General features: G+C 37.3%; 1 protein-coding gene across 4 annotated transcripts; it reads right to left on the bottom strand.

Moving 5' to 3' along the window:
* Positions 1–275: 275 nt before the first annotated feature.
* Positions 276–13,620, bottom strand: LOC133309046 (protein PLASTID TRANSCRIPTIONALLY ACTIVE 14). Of its 4 annotated transcripts, none has more exons than XM_061509818.1 (13): positions 13,413–13,620; positions 13,180–13,341; positions 12,772–12,909; positions 12,430–12,555; positions 12,110–12,238; positions 11,382–11,471; positions 11,135–11,285; positions 10,310–10,419; positions 8,778–8,849; positions 2,080–2,185; positions 1,775–1,975; positions 662–704; positions 277–545 (listed from the first exon to the last, which is right to left on the bottom strand). In XM_061509818.1, exons 1-13 carry the CDS (start codon positions 13,467–13,469, stop codon positions 467–469), a joined length of 1,464 nt encoding a protein of 487 aa, XP_061365802.1. In that variant the 5' UTR covers positions 13,470–13,620; the 3' UTR covers positions 277–466. The 4 variants fall into 4 exon arrangements, with proteins under 4 accessions (XP_061365984.1, XP_061365802.1, XP_061365849.1 ...); XM_061509865.1 differs by having other exon boundaries at positions 1,775–1,972; XM_061509926.1 differs by having other exon boundaries at positions 1,775–1,939.
* Between the last annotated feature and the right edge of the window lie 6,075 nt (positions 13,621–19,695).

Below are 19,695 nucleotides of genomic sequence, written 5' to 3'. Positions count from 1 at the left end.
CTCCTTGGCCAGTTCAGTTAGAGGCTCTAACGCTTTTTCATAATAACCAGTAAAATTCAGTTAAAACTGGTATAAACCTAGAAAACCGACCGGTCAACAACCTAAACAAGCTTACAACCTTCGAATCACAATATATGAAGCGGGTAAAAATGAAAGAGATAACCCAGACCGGTCGAAAGAGTAGTAGGCTGTGAGATAAGGTAAGAGAAATTCTTATACACAACCTTGCATATTTTAAGAGACTTTTTCAGATTCGAATACATAACCTTTTAGTCGCGTAAAAACAGTTTTACCACTACTCTAAGCTCTCTGTTGAGCTTGATCAATAAAAAATAAAAAATAAAACACGACAAAATGAATATAATCGAATCAAACAATACATGGATAAAAGCATTATTTTTAATGATACACGTATACAGTAGTGTTACAAAATTTTCTTGGCTACTATACAGTTAGTAGATTGGGATCAGAACAGTATTTTCTCTTGATAAATCTCCAATGCTTGGATAACTTTTTCAATGAACAATTTCCGGTGCAATCTATACCTGCACATGTAGCATTCACAGTGAAACTATTATTAGAGGGTTTGGGGTTTAAGATGTTACTGAAATTAAAATTTAAAAAGCTTATGAAACTGCTGGATGATGTGAATTTAGCATACTTTATTGCAGCTTCAAGTGTCCTCGTAGCTTCTGGCATGGAATCTGTTGTCATGAAGTGTAAGTTAAGCATTAGGTTTTATCATAAAAGTTAAGTTCAATCGAAGACCAAATAGTCACACAATAGCAGCTCTTGGTAAATTTAGCTCTTAAAAGTTTCAAAAGGTTGAGTCCATCCCAGAGGATGGACCCCATAACTAAATTTTTTTATAAACCTCAGGTAATGCTTTGTAGACAGCTCCACTATATCACAAGTGGTTGAGCTTTCTATCCATTGGGTTAGTGTAACTGACTCAAGATGCATGTCCATGCAATTAAAATTCTCAACAGAAGTCCTTTGTGAACTTGCTGGTGGCTAATGGAGGCTTGATTGATCGAGCTCTCTCCATAGAACACGCAAACCTTATTTCGCAGATATAATTGTAGTCATGTAGACTTGTAACTTCAACTCAGAATGTATAGCTTGTTTTGGATCCATTGATAGACTGTCTCCAGGCCAACCAGAATATCGAATATCCCCCAAAACATTTTCAAGCCAACACATAAGTAGGGAGGACCTTTGCATGATACAGCTACACCCCACAAACGTGTATTACTATGTTAGGAATCCATCCATTGTTAGGGTGTATAGTAGGAAGGGGCGTAGAGAACTAAAATTCTAGGCTGGACATGAAAGTGTGACTGCCTTTTGCAGAGAAAAGTTGTTAGACAGCTTAGCTTTAAGAGAGAAAAAGGAAGTGTATGAGAGGTATCAGAAAGATTAGGAAAACAAGTTTTGGGAGACACCGGAGCCTCTCGAACTCTAGACTATCTTTTCTTTTCATTTTCATCTCATTAACTGCAAACTCTAATCTTACATCCATTTGATATCAGGATTACAGTTCAATATACACTTTTTTATTCCGTTTGTGTTTTGATTCTTGATTGGTTCCTATCATACTGATGGAGAAGAATACTGCAGTTAACAGGCTCATGCAATAACAAAGAACCAACTATATCATTTTCAGGATGATATATATTCTCAGAAAGCAGTCATGACAAAATACAAATTATTATGATAATCAGTTCTATATTTCTACTTTCTAGCGTAAGGATGTGACTTGTGAGAAGTTTACCCAGCGCTTTCTGGTCTTGCTTAGAGGTTGTAGCAAATTCTGCAAGCATCTGTTGGCATTCTCCTTTTAACTCTTTCACAGCCTTTCTTTCCACACTAGGGATTGGAGGTACATCCCCATCTGACCAAGTTGGCAAGGTTCGTGCCGCAGCTATGACTGCTCCATCTACAAAAGTATCTCCAGTGTTTGATAGACAGCCTGCTATAATTTTCATATTGATATCCTTAAAAATGCCAATTCGAAATTTCGAATAGAGAAAAGTATAACAAAGCAGATTCCAGAAATAAAATTCATATTGCCCATACTGTTATGGTAATACTCTTCAGGAAGTTCAGATATATTGAAGACTGACAAGAAAGAATCCAAATGAATACGTGCATTGCCTGAGAAATTGATCACATCCCAAGGGTTCTGCAAATACAAGTTACATTGAGAACCAAAATTTCAAAAATCAAATAGATCTAATACCAAACAACGTATATCAGTTTACATGAATTGTTCATTACAAGAAGAATAATGAAAGAACAAGATAATAGAAATATGATACATCCCCATCCCTTGAAGTTTATTCTAGAAGGAAGTTTAAGTGCAAGGTGAGCATTCAGTATAATATCAGCAACAACCTCAAAAAGGCTGACTCAGCAGCAAAACCGTTACAAGGGAATATGCTGCAAAATTCTGTTAGGAATGAATCACCAAAGGCATGAATACCGGCCAAGTTGCTTAAATAGAGAGAAAAAAGCTTCAGAAGGGGAAGGCTGGAATTTGGGAATTGGGACCAGGAGAGCTCAACGATTCTCGAATTGTGGTGAACTTTGCTTTTCTTTCTTTTTGATCAGAAGAGTGTAGTAGTTATTGTGTAAATCTCTTCATCTTGTAGCTCTGTTCTTATACTTTCTTTCTCAATTAATATACAGAAAATCCAGAAATCTTTTCTGGGCCAAAAACTTCTGTTTTCCTTCTTCAATTACATCTTTTCTGATCCAGTTGTAACAACATACTTACAGAAGCACCTGGACATGGCATACTTTATATTGACCATGGACATGTGATCATACATGACAAAGGGGAATTGGTTTTCTTTCTTGTTTTCATTTTCAGTTGATATGTTTTTATTATGATTACAACAATTGCACCTTGTTTTGATTATTTTTCCTGTTTCCAACATTTTTTTGAAGGAAATGATGAAAACATGAAAAAGAATGAAAACAGTGTGACATTTTTGTAATTATAATGAACATTGTTAATTACCAAGAGACAAGAGGTATTCATTGTAATCCTTGTTATATCAAATTACACAATATTGGTGCTATTATATAGCAAACCAATTGAAGAGTACAAAGAGACACACTCAATGTGGGACTTCGATACTATGTACAACAACACTCCCCCTCAAGCTGGAGCATATAGATCATATGCACCAAGCTTGTTACATATCTGGTCTATCCTAGGTCCTCTCAAAGACTTAGTAAATACATCAGCTAATTGATCATTTGAGTTAACAAAACGAGTGACTATATCTCCTGAGAGAACCTTTTCCCTAAGGAAATGACAATCTATTTCAATGTGCTTAGTCCTTTCATGAAACACTGGATTTGAAGCAATATGCAAAGCAACTTGATTATCACAAATGAGAGATGTTGGGCCAGTGTCTCCAAACTTGAGTTCCTTCAGTAGCTGTTTTAACCAGATGAGTTCACAGGTAGCTGTGGCCATGGAGCGATATTCTGCTTCAGCACTTGATCTAGCAACTACACTTTGCTTTTTACTTCTCCAGGAAATCAAGTTATCTCCAACGAATACACAATACCCAGAAGTGGATCTTCTATCAATAGGAGAACCTGCCCAATCAGCATCTGAGTATCCTACAACTCTGGTATGACCTCTGTTTTCATAGAGAAGACCTTTGCGAGGAGCAGTCTTGATGTACTTGAGGATACGGATTACTGCATTCCAGTGATCTTCACAGGGAGAATTCAAGAACTGACTTACTACACTGACTGCAAAGGAAATGTCTGGTCGAGTAACTGTGAGATAGTTCAGTTTCCCAACCAATCTTCTATACCTCTCTGGATCAGAAAATAGCTCCCCCTGATTTGGTAAAAGCTTGACATTTGGATCCATAGGAGTATCAACGGGCTTAGCATTTAACAATGCTGTTTCCTCAAGAATATCCATAGCATATTTTCTCTGTGATAGTACAATGCCATCTTTGGATTGGGCCACTTCTATCCCTAAGAAATATCGGAGTCTTCCAAGGTCCTTTGTTTGAAAATGATGGCACAAATGTTGTTTTATCTGAGTTATGCCATGAGTATCATTACCTGTAATGACGATATCATCAACATATACTACCAAATAAATAGAACCTGAATCAGAGTGTCTGTAAAAGACTGAGTGATCAGCCTCACTTCGAGTCATGCCAAACTGCTGTACAACAGTGCTAAACCTTCCAAACCAAGCCCGGGGAGACTGCTTGAGACCATACAAGGATTTTCGGAGACGACAAACTAGGTTAGACTCCCCCTGAGCAACAAACCCAGGAGGTTGCTCCATATAAATCTCTTCCCGCAGATCACCATGGAGGAAAGCATTCTTTATGTCCAGCTGATACATAGGCCAGTGATGAATGGCTGCCATAGTGATAAAGAGGCGAACAGAAGTCATTTTCGCCACGGGAGAAAATGTGTCACCATAGTCAAGGCCAAATATCTGAGTATAACCTTTAGCCACCAAGCGGGCCTTAAGACGGTCCACCTGACCATCCGGACCAACTTTAACCGTGTATATCCATCGACAGCCAACAACAGACTTCCCAGAGGGAAGGGGAACCAGATCCCAGGTACCACTACTCTGAAGTGCACTCATCTCATCAATCATGGCTTGTCGCCAACCAGAATGTGATAACGCCTCACCTGTAGTCTTAGGAACAGATACAGAAGAAAGAGAAGAGAGGCAAGCAAAATGGGATGGTGAAAGACGATGATAACTCAAATTTATTAAATACCTGGGAGGGGGACGAGAATCACGAGTACCTTTCCGGAGTGCAATGGGCACATCAATGTCAGACGGAAGGATCGGAGCTTCCGGAGGAGATGATGACGGAAGTGAGTCCACAGGAGCCTCAGTAACAATAGGGGCAGACTCGGGGGGGGCAGGGTTCTGGGGAATAGGGGGACGTTGCCGACGATGATAGACCTGGAGGGGGGGAACAGGGGCGGGAACAGGGACGGGGACATCTAAAGAAGGAGATGGTGAAGGTATATAGTGAACTGAAACAGGTGGTAAAGGTAGCTGAGTAACAACAGAATCACTGGTATGAGAGGAGGAGTCAAAGAATGGAATAGACTCAAAGAATGTAACATCCGCCGAGACAAAGTAACGACGAAGACTAGGAGAATAACAACGATAACCTTTTGTGAGCGAGGGTAACCCAGGAAAATACATTTATGTGACTTAGCAGATAACTTGTCAAGACCAGGACTGAGATTGTGGACAAAACAAGTAGAACCAAAGATGTGAGGAGTGAGTGGGTACAAAGGTTGATGGGGAAACAACACAGAATGTGGTACCTGATTATGAAGTACGGAGGAAGGCATCCGATTAATGAGATAACAAGCTGTGAGGACAGCATCGCCCCAATACTGGAATGGGATATGACCATGTAACAAAAGTGTCCGAGTAGTCTCAATTAGGTGACGGTTCTTGCGTTCAGCAACCCCATTCTATTGAGGGGTGTGTGAACATGATGTCTGGTGAAGGATGCCGTGAGATGCAAAGAAGGTTTGAAACTGATGAGACAAATATTCACGAGCATTATCACTTCGAAAAATGCGAATCGAAACACCAAATTGAGTAAGGATTTCATTAAAGAACTGGTTAAAAATAGAAAACAATTCAGACCGATGTTTCATTAAAAATAACCAAGTACATCGAGAATAATCATCAATGAAAGTGACAAAATATCTGTACCCCATAGTGGAAACGGTACGACTAGGACCCCAAATATCTGAATGAACTAAAGCAAAAGGAGACGAAGACCGACGACTGACACGATCGGGAAACGAACTACGAGTGTGCTTCCCTAACTGACACGACTCACAAGACAAACTAGATAAATTTGAGAAACGTGGGACCATCTTCTGGAGCTTAACAAGATTTGGATGACCCAACTGAGCGTGGATAGTAAGCGGAGAATCCACAACAGAGCACACGGGAACAGTAGTTGAAAGCTGATAAAGGCCATTGGACTCAGATCCGACGCCAAGTGTCCTCCTCGAGCTCCGATCCTGCAAAATGACAGACTCTTTAGTGAAGGAAATAGTACAGTCAAGGGATTGAGTCAAGCGACTAATGGAAATAAGGTTGAAAGGAGAATGAGGAACATAAAGCACATTCTCAATGGGAATAGAAGGAAAAAGGAGAACAGTGCCAATCCCTTGGGACTGAACCAGTGACCCATTAGCCATAGTGATACTGGGCAGGGGACCAGACGTACAGAGAGAGGTAAATAAAGACTTATTACCAGAAATATGGTCAGATGCACCAGAATCGAGAATCCATGGACCAAGAGAGGGCGAGTGAGAAACACCAGCAAAGGAATTACCCGTGTGTGCACCAGAGGCAATGGTACCAGGAGGTGGCTGTGATCCAGCAATCAAGGCAGAGTCCGAGGCAGGAACAGTAGTCTGAGCAAAATGAGCGGAGCGAGGAGGGCGACCGTGAAGATCCCAGCAACGATCAATAGTATGGCCTGACTTGTTGCAATGAGTGCAGAGAAAGCGTCTCGTAGAGGGTTTGCGTCCACGTGCAAAACCCTTGGAGACAAGGGCAGACGGGTCAATTGAAGAGGGAGCAGATACTGCAGGCTCCATAGAAGTCTTGGATGCAGCGTGGGGTGATAAAACAGCCATAGATCACCGTGGTGGTCGGAGGTCCAGCCGGAGCTGCACGCGCCGCTGCAATGAAACGGACGGCAGAAGCTTCCTCCTGCGCGTGTGGGCGCGTGGCTGAGGTGTTGGAGATGGGTGTTGGACAGACAGGACCGCCTTGTTGTGGCGGTCAGATCGATGGGAGTTTCGCCAGAAAAATCGCCGGAAAAGTCGCCGGAGACGGTGGTCAACGGCGGTCAACGGCGGCGGCAGCGGCCAACAGTGGTTCTGGACAGCGGCAGTACTCAGACAAGGTCGGAAACAAAATAGGGAAGCCGGAAACTGACAGATGTGACGGTTTCCGGAAAAAAAAAAAATATTACTCAGCGGACAGTGGTCCACTGAAAAACCGCGGATTAGGATTCCTCTTGTTAGGCTCTAGATACCACGTTAATTACCAAGAGACAAGAGGTATTCATTGTAATCCTTGTTATATCAAATTACACAATATTGGTGCTATTATATAGCAAACCAATTGAAGAGTACAAAGAGACACACTCAATGTGGGACTTCGATACTATGTACAACAACAAACATATTTCAACTGAAAATGAAAATAAGAAATTAAACCAAACATGCTCTTAGTTTCCTAGAGAAGAAGTGAAATGTGGTGTCTAGATTGAGTGCAAAGTGATAGTATTGAGCTATGGTTCAAACTTCAAACCACTAGAAAAAAATTAACTTTTACATTAAGAAAGGGAATACAAAACTTCATCGAAACTCTCCGTGTAGACTAACAAAGTATTGAAATGAGTGTCTCCTGGTATGACTATATTAGAGAAGGAACTGAGTGAACATTGAAAGACAATTTGTCTAGGACGAGAGAAATTAAGCGCAAGTAGGAGAGAGAAAGCGATTTTCTCTTTTCCCCATTCATGGGATTTGTCATGGCCTTCTGTCCAGCCATGGGTACAGATCTTAAAATTGCTTGAACACCAATGTGCTGATGAGGGAAGAGAGAGAGAGAGAGAGGAATTAACAAAGGAAGAAATTTTCAAATAGAAGAAAGTGTATTAACATGCTACAAGTGCAGTCAAACAGAACCATAAGAACAATTTGAATGAAAGACAGGCAGGTAATCAAGACAGTAGAGGAAGTAGCTAAACACGTCAAAACAAGGAGAATCAGTTCAGCAAATTAATGATGTGTTTTTCGAAAAGGCATGAATACATAACCCAAAACGATATGTGTTTAAGACTTTTTTTTGTTGAAAAGAGAACTCAGGTTCCTGAGTCTGAAGTAGCAAAATTTTATAGCAACCTTGAATTTTGATTTATGGGAAAGAAAATATCTAAAAGTGTAGAATACTTTTACAGTTACAAAATTCATTCTGGGCAGTGGACACCTCTAGCAAATAATATTGGTGAAGAGTGACGATGCGGCTCTTCAAGGAACAACCATGACAACAAATAACACAACTGATTTAACTGTTTATACTGTTGCCAGCTCATCCATTTTTCACAAAACTGGACTTAGGTCCAATTCAACTGGACAGACAGGCTGGTTCAGTAGAACATTGCTTTATATTTTTATAGTTTAAAGTTAGTGATGCAAAATGCTGGCAGACATTAGTAAACTTCATGAACACAGGTTGACATAATTTTTATCTAACTGAAATTTCAGGTACATAATGCCAAGGGTAAAGCTAGACATACAAAAGTTAAAGAAACATAAACTCACAACTTTCTACACCAATAGATTTACCTCTAAGCGCAGAGGTACATCAACACAAATGCACATACTACCCAATTGCTCGATACATGGCATGTGTCTTTTTATTTCTATAAGAATTGCCTCTACTATTTTCCTAATACTAAACTTACAAAAAAGTACCCAAAAAAATGAAAGGAGAAAAAGCTTCAAACTGAACTTTAGAGGGAATAGAAATTATAGTGCTATGGTTGACAATAACATCTATAATGAATGGGCTTTCAGTATGCGATTTTTCTTTTTATTTTTATGCATATTATCATGAGCTTCTATTGCAATGAAACGCCCACAAGTTTTCAGGACATAGAACTATAAAATATAAAATATTCCTTTCATGAAGATTTAAATGAAAAGAAAATTACCACAGGTGATGAAAATCCATATCTTTGCATTAACATGTCATTCTTCTGTCCACTCATATAATTAATTGTCATCTGTTACAATTTTGACAGCATAATCAGGACCTCCATGTCGCAAAAATAAATAATACAAATGGTTAAATAAACATGTAACAGAAAATTTTAATTTCACTAGCATAAAAGCAGTTAAGCTCTAAAAGCATGTTTTAACAAAACTATTAAATAAGTTAATCAATGTAATATTTTTCAAACTCATGAACAATAACTCTCCTCCCATGTCACTGATTATGTATGGACCATAAAATTATATAAGTTCAAAATATAATGCATGATTATACAATAGCTATTGTAGGCGGTTGTGACATAAGATGTTTGACATTCTACGCGAACATGGATTTGCCTTCTCAACTTCAAAAAAAATTCCAATCATTGAAGAGATTTTGGCAGTAGCAAGGAGTTGTGGATCTTAGCTCTCTTTGCTGGTTTTAGATACATATATCTTTAGCGTAACATGCAGTGAGTCTTACCTAGTTATCATCTTTAAGATAGACTTGTTTTTCTAGCTTATACAAGTATTTCGGCCGAATGATTACGGAGGAATTTTCATGGTTTAAATAGTCAAGTGTGCATAAGATAATATACAATTATTTAATCCTCATTGGTCCACGGGGCCCTCACATGGATTGATGCCTTGTTCTAGTTTGTAGTGTGGGGTTAAATTTTGACACAAACAATGGTTGTCCAGGGAATTCTAGAACATTATATGAGACTCTCTAGGATGTTCTTGAATCTTGAAAAAAAAACTCCGTAGAAGGTCCTAGAACCTAGGAAGGTCTTAGAACCTTGGAGTATAGAACACCACGGAAGGTTCCAGAACCTCAGGGAAAGTTCTAGAGAGCTCGATAACATTCTAGACCATGATAAGTATGTCTAGGTTCTCAAGGTCTAGAAGGTTCCATATAAATTCCTTAGATATTCTAGAGTAATGAGATGAACCTTATACCTGTCTACCATTCATATGGCACAATCATCACATCGATTGAGCAAATTGAGGAAATGGAGTTCCTATAAATAAGAGAATTCATTCTGTGTATAACCACAGTGAGTGTGGGAAGTTCTACAACCTTGGGAAGATTCCATAGAAAGTTTTAGAACCTTGGGAAGGTTATAAAGAGTTCAATATCATTCTAGACCATAGTACACATGTCTAGGTTCTCAAGAAACCTCTAGAAGATTCTATGTAAATGTCTTAGATATTTTAGAAGGTTCTAGAACCTTATCCCCATCTTCTGTACATTTGGCACAATCACCACATCCATTGAGGAGGTCAAACTCCTTTAAATAGGAGAAACCTTTGTACTAGTCTTCCTTGAAAGTTTGACTAACATTTTGTCCATCTATTCCTTCCTTCTGGACATAATTTACTTTGTCGAATTTTAGACAATTAATGTTATAAAGATAAAAATATGCACGAATGTTTAATATAAGCAAGGAATCAACAAAAGCACACTTTGTAAAAGTATCAAATGGTTTACCTCATCTCCTTTTCTAATCCGCTGCCCAGCATTTGTAAGAACCTCAAGCATCCGGTCCTTAAAACGCCAATGCAAAAAACAATTTGGCTCAAATGAATGGTTTAGCATGTCTGAAAAATAAGACTAAGTTAATCAAACAGGTAAGTTAAAAAAGTTATACGTCTTTAGTGGGAATTATTAGCACCACCACGACCAATGATGCAAAATAACACAATTTTTACATACTTCTTTCCCTCAACCATTTTTTTTCTTCATTACAATTGTCAGATAAAGTGGAACTTCTAATTTGTTGCAGTAAAAAGAAAAATTAAAAATTTCTAAGTTCTAACAATACAATGAACAAATTAAATAGTAACAGTCAATGGGTACAGAATTTTTTATTTTTTTTGTGAACTGGAAATTAAATTTAATACCAAAGATAGTCAATGAGAAAATGAAAATTTTCAAAGCTATCACTCATTCCACAATATTAATAAGTCACTCTACAAACTTAATCTATATAGATACCTCCAGTTCATATAAAAAAGTCCCACAAAAGAAGAGAATGTAACATTTTACACACACTTTCCCCTTCTGCTTAAAGAGTTTGATGCTGCTTTCTACAGTACAGAAAAAATTCCATTCGGTGCGTAATCTTGTGCTACTTGCTCACAAATCTTAATATTAATGAACTTCTCAAATAGGTAAAGGACATCATAACAAACAAAGTCTATAAGAAAACAGAACAGTGGTGAAAATTATAAAGTAAAAGATTTGTTTGATTATATTACAAGTGTAATAAAGGTATCATATTTAGTCAGACTAACTAAGGTGAACTGAGCTTACCAGCATAAGGAATCAGCATATTTGCTTCCTGATTTAGTGCACCAACTCTTATTTGCATGTTAATACATCGTGATTGTGCAATACCTACAGCCCAAATGAACCTTTGAGGATCACGAGCAAGACGCTTTATTTTAAGGGGTGCATCACTGTGCTGAACGAGGTTAACACGTAATTTGTTTAGAACACAAAATATGTTATATGCATAATGGAAGACTAACAAATTCAACAAAGACAGTTTGCTCTTTACCCAGTTATTCTCCCAAAATTCTAAGGCTCGTTGTTGCTGGTTTCTCATAGTAGAAGCAAGACTGGGATCCTGCAGCTCCAAAAGTTCCTCCTATAGGATATAGAGATCCATACGAGATGTTGTAAAGCTATTTTTAAAACTGTATGATAAGTTTCAAAATGTAGCTATTCAAATACACATAAGTGTATACAATAAAACTTAAAATTACGAAGGATTTTAGCCCAACTTAAGGGAGCTGAAATGTACTTTATGGCTCAACCAAAATTTATCAGTCATCTTTGAGGTCTCCACCAAAAAATAAAATATGAAAACTTCAATGACTTAACTACAACTTGCAATACATTGGCAAAGGAAAGCCATTAAATTTAATCAAAGTGCAATCCCTAAGTAAAATTAGTTGCTAGACTGCTCTGCTCCCACCAATTTTTTATATAGGTCAATCAATTAGTTTAAAATAAGAACCAAGTAAAGCGAAGGTTATCTCAAATCTAAATAAAACACTAGAAAGAAAGCAGACAACATACATTACTAAGAATAATTACTTTTTCCAGTCTTATGACATGATTCAACTTCAACATAGAAAAGGCTTGAAACAACCTAACAAGTGGACATTGAAACATCTACCATGTATGGGATGCCCCTTTGATATCTAGCATTGATTGGTAATAATCTCATAAAAGGGTCAAAACATGGTTTAATGATACAGACTATTTTGTTTTTTCACACACCTCTTTAGCTAGAAGTAAGCTAGAACACTCATCTGCGCTTGGTAAGAAATCACCATACAACTGCCAAAAGTTGTCGTCGCAGTCAAATGAAAATAAGAGAAGGCATGCTAACCTTAAGTCCCAATCTGTCTGCCACAAAGATTTTACACAATTACATTAAGTAGATTACCAGAAAAGGGATTTTTTTTTTTTTAAGTAGATACAACTATAACAACAAAGGGTGGCAAATTGGTAACATATGTATTTACATGCAAACTATCAACCAAATCAGTTATATCTTATTGTAACTAATAATGAATTTAGAGGAGAATTGCAATTACCTCCGGATTTGTCGAGTTGATAATATCAAATATTGGATGACCTATGGGAATTATATCAGGGAAAAACATCCACGGGAGCCTCTTGCTTATGGTCAACATCAATTCAAGAGGTATTTCCATTATAACCTGCCCAAGTACATCATTACGGAAAACAGCCATGTACAACTACTAAGAATATAATCATAAACTACATTATACAAATAACTATGCAAGAATTTCTAGAATATGAGCAATTATCTTCACATGTACCACTGCCAGCAGTCAAAAAGGCTTTATATCTGGTAGAAAGTAAGGGAAGTACCATCACTTGCACTTGCAGCAATCATAAACGAAGCTACTCACCCTAGCTCGCTTAAGAGGTTCTACATCTTTGGAAGCATACACACCAAAACCATCTGGCCCTTCCTTAAACTCAACTCCATAAGCTCGCATTCTTCGGACATAACCTATCTTGTAGAAATCAGGATCTGCAGGCTCCAACTAGAGGAACAAAAAAGAAAAAAGAAAAATCATAACTGAATATTTCATCAAAACAGAAGACCATTAAAGAATTCATCAGAAGGCTGGTTGTTCATGAAAGAAAATACTGAATCTCAATATGTCAACTCTATCTGTTATGAACATAAAATCACATCAAATTATGGAGACAGAACTCACTCTACTCAATCAATCAATTGTTACTTCCAAACCATCAACAACAACCAAGCAGAAGACAAATGAGGGGTAAAAAAAAACAAAGTTAGGATTTACCTCAGATGATGATGACTCTTCAACTTTTGGAGGCTGAAACAAGGGAAATTGGGGTGCATCAACCGAGGCTTTAATAATAGGTCGTGCTTTGTTTTCAGCAATAGCATGAGAGCCAAATGAGTAAGTGGGTCGGCAAAAGCAGACACGGTGCGAACCTTTGAACTGTTCAACAAGAACACATGCTTAGAAAGAGGTTCAGATTAAAGAGAGACAAAAAGGAAAGAGATTTGAACCTGGGTGTTGGAGAAGAAGCGTTGTGTTGGCTGATAAAGAGGTAAAGGAGAAGCCATTAGATATTAAAGCATGTGCTGTGAGTTGGTCACGCACTGTTTCGGTAGTGATAATGCAAAATCCAAAGTACAGAACAGAGTAGAGAGTGAAATATGGTACAGACAACGTTATCCAGACTTCGGTTCCTCCAAGGAACCTCTCCTCAGTTTCGAAGAGTGATGATGATGATGTGTCACTAAATGGGGGGAAAACTCCTTTTGATCCTTTTTTGTTTCACTGATATTTTTCCATAATAATTAAAAATAAATTAAAATGCTAAGGTGTGTTTTGTTTTGTGTCGATTATTGTAGAAAAAAATAAATGATATTTTTAAAGTAATTGCATTTTTAAAAGAAAAAATCTAAATACGAGTTATTTTACATGCAAAAGGAGCTAATCTAAACACGTGTTTAAATATAATCTTACTCGAATTTGAGTTTGATCTATCGAATATAAAATTTTGATGTAGATTTGATTCAAACTCTTCCCCTCATCTTTATTTAAAAAATATATAAATATACATTATATATTTCTTCTTAAATTTATTTCATTTTTTATTTTTCACTTGTCAACTTTTAACATCAAAAGAAATAAATAAATAATCACGAATAAAATCATACATAAATAAATTTAAGATCATGGTTAAATAAATTAAAATACTTACTAAAATTTATTAAAAAATCTCGCTTTCTACCATCCAAAAAATTATGTTTTTCTCTTTGAATCTTCTTTATTTTTGAAAATACTTTTTTTTTTCAATTATCTCCTAATTTTATAATTGACAGGAACTTGACTTAGATTATTTCTCCGTTATGGACTAGACTATGAGTCCGTTTGTTTTCCCTTTTAAAAAATGTAACTTTTATCTCTTCCTTATTTTAGAAATTCTTTTTACAAAAGATAAAGTTATTTATATTTTTATAAAAATATTTAATTTTTGAAAAAAATATTTGACTTTTGACTTCTGCTTATTTTAGAAGTTAAAATTTTTAGCTTCTGGAAAAAGTAGGTTTTTGATTTTTTTTGTGACTTCTATTTTTTTAAAAGCAGTTATCCAAATGAACTAAAACTGAAAAGTGCTTTTTTTAAGAAAAAAAGCAACTTTTGAAAAAAAAAAAACCTATCCAAATGGCCCCATGTCAATAGGCGCACGGGAGTATTATTTTAGATCAATGCTCTTAATTTACAAGTTTTAATAATGGGTTCGCTTTTTTTACAATCAATGTAAATAACTTATCTACATTGAGCCCAAAACGATGTCGTTTGAGGCGAAAGTCAATGTATTTTTATAATTATAATTTATTTTAGAGTTATAATAATTTTTTTCATTATAATTTTTTAACCCAAAACGATGTCATTTTTAGAACGAATGTAGATAACGTTTCTACATTCACTGTAAAAATATTAAAGCCTTTAATAATAAAAGTAAACATTATACTGAAAATATAATTCAAACAAGTATCAATTGGTTTTATCTAACTCTAATATGAGAAATTTAGAGGTTCATGGGAAACAAAATAAAGAGACAAAGGTTAAAAAGGAACTTCATTGAAGCGCTAAAGATGATGGTTGATCTTTGAGTTTTCACCCTTGAATTAGTCATAACCCTTCTCATTAAGGGATTGTTTGGTTCAGGTTATATATGAATTTTCTCAGTCATCCATAAGTGGCAATGTGAGTTGTCTTCGTTTGATAGAAGAGAACCACAAATATACCCATGAAACACGGTTGCCCAGCCATTGACAAAAGCGTGCAAAAAAGCAAGAAAAGTCAGTTGACCACTTTGAATGTGGTATTTCAATAAACATAGCTAAATGACAAAAAGTGGATTAATATTGTGACAAAACTATCCCTCGACGTCCTAGTACTGAGCAAAGTAATGCTCAACTACCTCCATCATCTTTGTAACATTAAAAAATTTAAATAAATTACAATACAAACTGAAAAAAACGCTCTGCTAGGGTTTTCCTTTTCATGGAGGAAAATATAGCTACTGAAGGCCAAACTTCAAAAGAAGAAGAAGATCTACTACGTAGGAGTAATAAGAGAAATAAAGATGGAGATATGGTGTTTACTGAATCACAGTCTAGGGTTCCTAGACATGAATCTTGGATGGTTGACGACGGTAATAAAAAGATGACTTGGCGAGAGATGCTCATGCAACACAATGGTGAAACAGATGACTGGGAAGGAATGGATTGGAATTTGGAAGAAAATGTTGATCAAAGTGCACCTGCGGAGGAAGAGGATGTGAATTATGGTGGGATTAAAATGTGGACAGAGGAAGATGGTAGAACTCATTTTGGTTGTACTAGAAAAGCAAGAACAAGAATGCTGAAGGTTTGGGAAAAAGCTCTCATTGTAAAACTACTTGGAAGGAATACAGGAGTGGCTTTCATGAAAAAGAAGATTGAAATACTATGGGCTAGAGCTGGAAAGATTAACGTTACAGATGTAGGTAATGGATTCTATGTGGTGCAATTTAGCAACAAAGATGATCTTCTTTTTGCTCTAAATGGTGGTCCTTGGATTATTTTAGGCCATTATTTATCACTCCGACGTTGGGAGCCAGCTTTTAGACCAAATGCTGCAAGTGTGATGAAGATTGCAGCTTGGGTGCGATTACCGGGTATCCCACTGGAGTATTATGATGAAGCCTTTTTCCGCCGTATTGGTAATTGGCTAGGTAAAATGTTGAAGATCGATAAGACAACTAATGAGCATGTAAGAGGACAGTTTGCTCGAATTTGCGTGGAACTGGATCTTGCTCAGCCTTTGAAGGGTGAATATGTGTTGGACGGAGCAACTAAACAGATAGAATATGAAGGTTTAGGCCTTATTTGTTTCCATTGTGGGTGCTATGGACATAGTAAAGATTGTTGTCCTGAGATACCAGTTGAAGGAAAGGATAATCAGCAAAATCAAGACGGGAAAAAAGATGAGGCTGAGTTTCAGAAAAATGGATTAGGTCCTTGGATGGTGGTGCAACGTCAACGTCGATCAAAAATTCAAACTCCAATGGCGGACAACAGGAAGCAGGAACCGGTTCGAAGGGAATCAAGGCGTAATCAAGGGAGTAATCAAGGGAATAATCAAGGGAGTAATCAAGGGAATAATCAATGGAGTAATCAAGGGAGTAATCAACCGCAATCAAATCAGCCGGTTATGATTGATAATCAATCAAATTCCCGTTACGCTGCTTTAATGGGCTCTAATGAAGATGATATTACTCATGATATCCCAGCGACTAATCCGGATGCTGTTATAAATGGCGCCAATATGGTGGGCCCTCCTGTTAATATTGATATTAGTACATCTCAAGGGTCCAAACACAGAAACCCTAGAAGCCGTCCTAATGTTGAATTACAGGAACACCCCAACCGATTTACGTTAAGTGGGATTACGACAGGTCATGAAAAAGAAAATCAAATAAATGGGAAGATAGTTGACAGAGGTACCTCAAACAATAATACAATGAACTTGAGGAGGCAAGTTGCGATTCATAATAGTAAGGACATTGGAGGTAAAAGCGGTGGAGATTCCATGGTGGCTAGGAGTACTGTTGTTGATTATAACAAAGATTGTTATCAAATGGAGGTGGATAAGGATGGTCAAAATATCAACGGCTTAGATCATGGCTTGTCCCAACCAAAAGCGCCTGATCCAAGTAGAGATAAAGGAAAGTATATCCCAATAAACTATAAGCTCAATATTGAGGTGGAGATGATTTTAGAATCTGAAACTCAGTGCAATGACAATGGGATGGCAGTGGACCCACAATCCTGCCAAATTACCATTGATTAATGTCTTTAGTTACATGGAATTGCAGTGGGGCGGCTAAAAAGTGCTTCAAATCAACGTTTCAAATGATGGTTCGAAGGCATAAGATTGAGGTGGCAGCTATTCTTGAACCTCGAGTAAGTGGTTCAAAAGCAAAACAGATAATAAAAAAGCTGGGTTTTAATAATTCAATAGTGGAGGATGCTCATGGATTTACGGGAGGTCTTTGGTTACTATGGAATAATGATAGGTGTCAGGTTCAAGCATTAAAACAGACCCATCAATTTATTCATGTTCGTGTTACATTGGCAGATCATCAAGCTTTTCTTTATACTGTTATCTATGCAAGTCCTAGAGAAGAAATTCAGAAGAGACTTTGGGATGATTTACTTCAGTTATCAGAAGATATCTCGGTTCCTTGGCTAATTACAGGTGATTTTAATGAAATTTCCTTTCCAAGTGAGAAACGTGGTGGTGCTCCAGTTGATACTAGCAGATGTAATAAATTTGCTTCTCTTCTAACTGATATAAAGATGATTGATCTTGAAGGAATAGGTTCTAAATTTACATGGCGAGGGCCAAGATTTCTTCATTTAGATAGAGTCTTTAAACGTTTAGATCGAGCTTGTAGCAATGCTGAATGGAGGTTGATGTTTCATGAAGGCCAGGTTCGAGTGCTTCCTCGTATTAACAGTGACCATAATCCTATCCTTATTACCTTAGAGCCAAGCAAAGTTGATGGGGTGGAACGCCCTTTCCGTTTTCATTCTTTTTGGTTGGATCATCAATTTTTTAACAATTTCATCAAGGAAAACTGGCGTCAGGATCAAAGAACAATTGATAGTCTTCGTGATTTCACTCCTCTTATTAAGCAGTGGAATAAAGATGTGTTTGGTAATATCCATCATAAGAAGAACAGGTTGATTGGTAGGCTTGAAGGTATCCAGAGGGCAATTTCTGAGCAGAATAAAAGCCATTTGGAAAAGATTGAAGGCAAGATAAGGGGTGAACTTGAACAAGTTTTAGAACAGGAGGAACTTTTGTGGTTTGAAAAGTCTCGTGCTACTTGGATAGCTCAAGGAGATAGGAATACAAAGTACTATCATACGAAAACAATTGTTAGACGTAGAAGGATCAAGATCTTGGAGTTGAAAGATGATGCTGGAAACTTGATTAGAGAAGATCACAACATTGCACGGGTAATAAATGCTTACTTCTCTAAACTATTTTCTGAAGAAAACCATAATCGTCCTTGGGTCCAGACTCTTTGGCCAAAGGTGGACGATGAGACTGCTGTTAACTTAGATGCTCCAATTTCAAAAGAAGAAGTCAGACGAGCTTTCTTTTCTATGAAAGATTCGAAAGCTCCAGGGGAGGATGGCTATACCGCGGCATTCTACAAAAAGAACTGGGAATTTATTGGTGAACAGATTTGGAGAGATATCAAGTATTATGCAGAAAACCCTTCCAGCATTGAGGAAGTCAACGGTACTCTGATCACTTTGATCCCCAAAGTTCCTAAGCCAATGTATGTTTCTCAATTCAGGCCTATTTCTTTGTGTAATGTCATTTATAAGGGTATGAGCAAGATCATTGTGGATAGGCTTAAGCTTACAATGGAGAATTTAGTTTCTCCTTACCAAGCTAGCTTCGTGCCAAATCGTCAGCTTCAGGATAATATTATAGTAGCAAAGGAGCTGGTTCATTCTATGGGGAGAGTAAAAGGAAAGAAAGGTACAATGGCAATCAAACTGGACCTTGAAAAAGCTTATGATAAACTCAGTTGGAGTTTTATCTATAAAGTGCTTATTGAAGTTCAGTTTCCTGATTGGATGATTGGTGTTATAATGGCTTCTATAACTTCTAATCGTTCGAGGGTCTTGATAAATGGTGTGGCTTCGGATTGCATAGTTCCTCAGAGAGGAATTCGTCAAGGGGATCCAATATCTCCTTATATTTTTGTGTTGTGTGTTGAGAAGCTTTCCCACTTGATCGCTGAAAAAGTGACTATGGGTTCGTGGAAGCCTATTACAGTCTGCAGAAGAGGGCCGAGTGTATCCCACCTTTTATTTGCAGATGATAGCATTCTCTTTGCGGAAGCAGATATGGAGCAAGCTAAGGTGATTATGGATTGTATTAATCTCTTTTGTGAGATGTCGGGGCAAAGTGTTAGTGCAAATAAATCTTTGATTTATTTTTCCCCGAATACTGATACTCAAGTTGCTACAAGGATTGTCAACAGAATGGGCTTTAAGCGCACTTCTAGTATTGGCAGATATTTAGGCTCTATTGTTAAACAAGGAAGATATATTAAAGCAGACTATGGAGCTATCAAGGATAGGATACTTTCAAAACTGGATGGTTGGAAAAGCCATTGCCTTTCTTTTGCTGGTCGAGTTACTTTGGTGAAATCGGTCATTGCTGCAATCCCTTCTTTCCATATGCAGAATGGTCTTTTACCGGAGA

Source organism: Gastrolobium bilobum, unplaced genomic scaffold (genome assembly GCF_033153095.1).
Source record: "Gastrolobium bilobum isolate Gb01-03AN ecotype WA unplaced genomic scaffold, APGP_CSIRO_Gbil_v1 utg11564, whole genome shotgun sequence".
In the NCBI taxonomy this organism is placed as follows: domain Eukaryota; kingdom Viridiplantae; phylum Streptophyta; class Magnoliopsida; order Fabales; family Fabaceae; genus Gastrolobium; species Gastrolobium bilobum.
The sequence above is the reverse complement of the archived record's forward strand: the minus strand, read 5'-3'. Positions and strand labels throughout refer to the sequence as shown.